A 4,737-nucleotide genomic window follows, 5' to 3' on the forward strand; every position below is an offset into this window, starting at 1 on the left:
GGTGACGCGCTGCGCCGGGCTCTCGCTGCCCACGTCCCGGCTGCAGACCCGACGGCGGTCCCTGGGGTTGCACCCCGCTGCGGGGAGTCACAGCAAAGGGGCCAGGTCTCTAAGTGAAACACCTGTTTCCAGAATAGCAGATAAAACTGCAGCATCGCAAGCGGGTCGGTGCTGGCGGTGCCACTAAAATCTCGGCCCGTCTCCCTGAAGAGGCTCCTTACGCGACTGGGCCCCGAAGGAGGTGCAGGGTGGGAAGGAAGCGGCTTCTCCCCCTGAGCTGTAGCTGCTTTTGTTGCATCGTTTCAGTATTCGGGCTGCTCTAATGAAAGCCCCTACAGCTCGGTCAGTCTTGTAAGTTCCAGGTTCTAGTTATGAGTGAGATGAAAATGCAGCAGTGAAATGGTTGAAGTGCTTGTAGCGTTGAAGACAGTCCACGTAAAATGACTTTTTGCATCTGCTTTATCATAGAGACTCGGGATTGCAGTTCTCTAGTGCAGAATAACCAAGCAAAACTGGCCGAGACTATCACTGAGACTGTGTGTGCCTGACAGAGAACTGCTGGGATGGGAAACAGTGCGTTAAAAGCCCACCTGGAGACAGCACAGAAAACTGGTGTGTTTCAGCTGACAGGAAAGGGACTCACAGAGGTAATGTGACCTCAGGGGAAATGTGTCTCTCTGTGTGCATGGCTGATGTTTTTGGGGAAGAATTCCCACCTCATTGTTATAAGGCACCCAGTTCATGTATTTCTCTGAAGTATGATGGATAATATTATTGCAATCAATTATTTTTTTTCCTTTTTGCAGAGTGGATTTTTGCTTACGCTGTCTTCTAATAGGGGATTTATCAGTCAGAGCACTTGTATGCTTATAAGCTTATGCTTTAGAGTTCGTGTATGTTCAAGAAGCCCAAGTTATGATGTGCTTTTTAAAATAGGCTGTAAACTTGAGGGGAAAAAAGGAAATTTTATAACCGTATTGTTACGTAGAAAGATACTCCACAATTTGTCATGTGTAGATACTTATGCTATATGTAATTGTAGTCACATGAATAGTCTGTGCAGGCTGTTTACTGAGCTGCAAACATCCTGAAGGTTATTATATCAGAAATTGTCTTGACTTATGCTCAACTACAGAAAAATACACAATGTCTTGGGACTGTAAGTCAAGTAACAATTCACAAGACAACTGAAATAACTATATTGCAGTAATTTTCTGTGCCTTCTTCCAGTACCCTATTTCTCTCTTCCTTTTTCTTCTGCCAAACCAAAGAGGAACCAAAACCATCAGTCTGTTGACCAGGATGCACTGATGATTGTCAGGTTTTTCTCTTTTTTTCAGCTCAACTCCAAGTGCAGATGGTACAGGATGTAAATAAAAATAAGGAAAAATGTTTTTATAATTATTTAAAAAGAAAAGTAAGAGAAAAAAATCCCAGTTCTACTCTGCTAAAATACAGAGTTGTTAACTAGCTGTAAAATATTTTAAAATGGCAGGCATATTTAAGAGAAACACACAAGAGGACTAAAACATAAACAATCTTGTGTCACAGTATATTTCTTTTCCTATTTTACTTTAAATTCTTTGGCTTATGAGCTACTCTTCCTAGATGTTAGACCGTCTCCTTTATATCCCTTTTCCCTTCCTCAGAGTAAAACATTTTTTAAAAATAGGTATTGAGCAAATTTGGCAACTTAGTTTCACACTGTAGTGATGGACATTGTGATGCCTGTGACAGTGTGTAATAGCGATACAAATTTCAATTACAGTTTCAAGCTGTGTAACTTGAACATTTGAAGTTGTATCGACTATTTAAATGCTGTATCTTTTTTCTCCCCCATAGTTTCCTGAAGATCTGCAGAAGCTAACAAGCAACTTAAGGACAATAGACTTGTCAAACAACAAAATAGAGCTCTTGCCACCAGTCATTGGAAAATTTTCCATCTTGAAGAGCCTTGCTCTAAACAACAACAAACTGAGTATGCCTGCTCATTAATATCTCCGCAGATTTTTAAAATAATAACCTGACATCTCTGATCAGAAACTAAATTTAATGACTTAAGTCTCACAGGATGTAAATGGGGAGTTTAGTCACCTAAAGTGAAATCTTTGGAATTCATGTACAGAAAAAAAAAACCAAAACCCAAAAGCATAAATTCTTCAAAACTAGTTGCCAACTTAGTTGTATTATCGGTTTTAAAATGACACATAAGTACTTTAAGCCATAAAACATTTCTGTGCTGTGATGTGTCTGATAGGAAGGTTTAACAGTGTTGGATGGTTTAGTACTTGCATAGGGAATGGGTAATAAAGATGACCTGTAGAAAATGTTGCTGGACATTCAGTGGTTGTTACAGTTTCCTTTGGACTTTATTGGACAATTAGGATGAGATGGAGAAACTAAACTTTTTTTTATGTGTTAATTGTGTATTACCTGCCTTTTTGAATAACAGCAGTAGTTTACAATCCTCTCTGACTCTAGTGGAATTCAAGAAGGGCTATAGGTTATATGCCTGTGTGGGTAGAATGAGGCATGAATGAAGGCCACCAGAGCTGACCTTGTGAGGCTTACACGCTGGTCTGATACAACAGGAATTATCTGAGAACTTAGTTTTGAGGGAGTTGAGTAGTACCTTTAGAGGGCTGCAGTGGACCTGAAGCTCCGAGTTGTGTGGTACTTCAAATGTCATAGAATACACTGGCAAGTGGTTAGTAAAGAGTATAACTAGTAGTCTGAAATTCACTTAGGGTAGTTTTTGGCCTGTGGAAAAGACAAGGTCTGCCTTGTCTGCAGATTATTTAGAATATGTTTATGAAAGATGGTTAAAAAGCATGTGTTGTTAGTGGACTTAAGTTTCCGTACCTGCATTTGATAATGGGGAGGAATCCTGTGAGAAATGACTGCAATATAGCAGTATTTTCCACGTAGAAGCTTATTTGAATTAAACGGGTATGACTGTTAACGGCTTTTAGTTTAGGTCATCTCTTTGTTTTGTCATTTATTTCTAGCTGCTTTACCTGAGGAGCTGTGTAAACTGAAAAAACTGGAGACACTACACTTGAATGGCAATCACTTGAGGCAGCTACCAGCTGCATTTGGACAGCTTTCAGCTCTCAAAACCCTGAGTCTTTCTGGAAACCAGCTTCAGACTGTGCCCTCACAACTCTGTGGTCTTCGCCACTTGGATGTGGTAGATCTTTCAAAAAACAAGATCCAGAATGTACCTGACACTGTTGGAGAATTGCAGGCTATTGAGCTCAATTTGAATCAAAATCAGGTCAGGTAACAGATATTATGGGCATGTAGATGTAGAACAAGGTTTGTCTTGGTCTTGGTACATCCACAGAAAACATAAGCTGAGACCATAAAAACTTTATAGCTAAAATACATCTCCTGGACACAACAGAAATGAGGGATCATGACTAGAACTGGTGTCCTGATACATTCCAACTGCCTGATTCAACTAACAGATCCTGAACTTAATCACACAAAAAATTATCTGAGCAGTTCTTGAGTAAGAATCTGATAACCAGATGTGTAGGTTCCCTGAAAAATAAGTTACTTGGATTTTTTTACCATTATTGTTGCTTATGCATTGTTGTTAAATAGTTACTGTTAATGTAGCTTACGTTTACAGGATGGTAATTGTTCTATATTAGTCTGAAACAAATAACTTTAAGTAACTTAATCATATATCACTAACATTTCATCCCATTTCTCTTTTTAATTTCTACTAGATTTCTCAGATCTCAGTGCAGATCTCCCACTGTCCACGCCTCAAAGTCTTGCGCTTAGAAGAAAACTGTCTAGAACTCAGCATGCTTCCTGAAAGTATCCTCAGTGATTCCCAGATCTCACTGCTTGCAGTAGAAGGCAACCTCTTTGAAATAAAAAAACTCAGAGAACTGGAAGGTTATGACAAGGTTTGTGGTCTTTGTTTGGTTTGGGTTGTTTTTTTTTCCCCCTGACCTTTTTTTAGAGGAAGCTTCTGTTGGAGTCCTTACCCATTACCCCTCTAGAATACTAAGCTTTTATACTTGTGAGTAAAAGCACAGTCTATTGGTATTGCCACTGGTACTGGATTTGTAACTAACCTATGAAAAGAATTTCAAGAGTTCTTCAAATATAAACTTTCTCATAGGATTCAAGATCAGTTCATTAGCATCTTTTGAAGGGTTGCTACTGATGACAGCTGTGTCTTCACTTTGATGGCACAAAAGTAATAAATGCTTCCTATTATGCATCATTCTTATCTGTTTAATGGTAATTCGTCCTTAACATTTGAGATTTGAATGTTCAGCAGTGAGGGCTTGCCTTGCTTTCTAGACCAATAACCTGAATTACAGCAAATGGCAGATTTTAATTTTTTTTTTTAATTAAAACTCTAATGGCTATGTCTGGGAAATGAAAATACCCTTTAATACAGAGTGCTTTTGATTCTGAGAGCAGAAGCTTAGCTGCTTTCAATAGTAATGAATCATGTATTGATTTCTGAATGGTAATTTTTTTTTTTTCTTTCTAGTACATGGAGCGATTTACTGCAACAAAGAAGAAGTTTGCATAACCATTATTCTGACCCTGTGCATTCCTAGGAAAGAGAGTTAGTGACTAAAGCATCTACTTCACTGACTTAAACCGAGACTGATGAAGGAGATGGTCACAGTATTTCTCCTCTGGTAGTCTGATACGGTCTGTTAAGGCTACATTGAATAAAGCTGAACTAGAGAATATGAATAT

General features: G+C 38.9%; 1 protein-coding gene across 1 annotated transcript; it reads left to right on the plus strand.

The window, feature by feature from the left end:
• The first annotated feature begins 464 nt into the window (after positions 1–464).
• On the plus strand, positions 465–4,564 carry LRRC57 (leucine rich repeat containing 57). The gene is made up of 5 exons (XM_009996855.1): positions 465–647; positions 1,843–1,978; positions 3,009–3,277; positions 3,738–3,923; positions 4,523–4,564. Exons 1-5 carry the CDS (start codon positions 564–566, stop codon positions 4,562–4,564), a joined length of 717 nt encoding a protein of 238 aa, XP_009995157.1. The 5' UTR covers positions 465–563.
• The last annotated feature ends 173 nt before the right edge of the window (positions 4,565–4,737 follow it).

This window comes from Chaetura pelagica, unplaced genomic scaffold (assembly GCF_000747805.2).
Source record: "Chaetura pelagica isolate M959 unplaced genomic scaffold, ChaPel_1.0 scaffold280, whole genome shotgun sequence".
NCBI lineage: Eukaryota > Metazoa > Chordata > Aves > Apodiformes > Apodidae > Chaetura > Chaetura pelagica.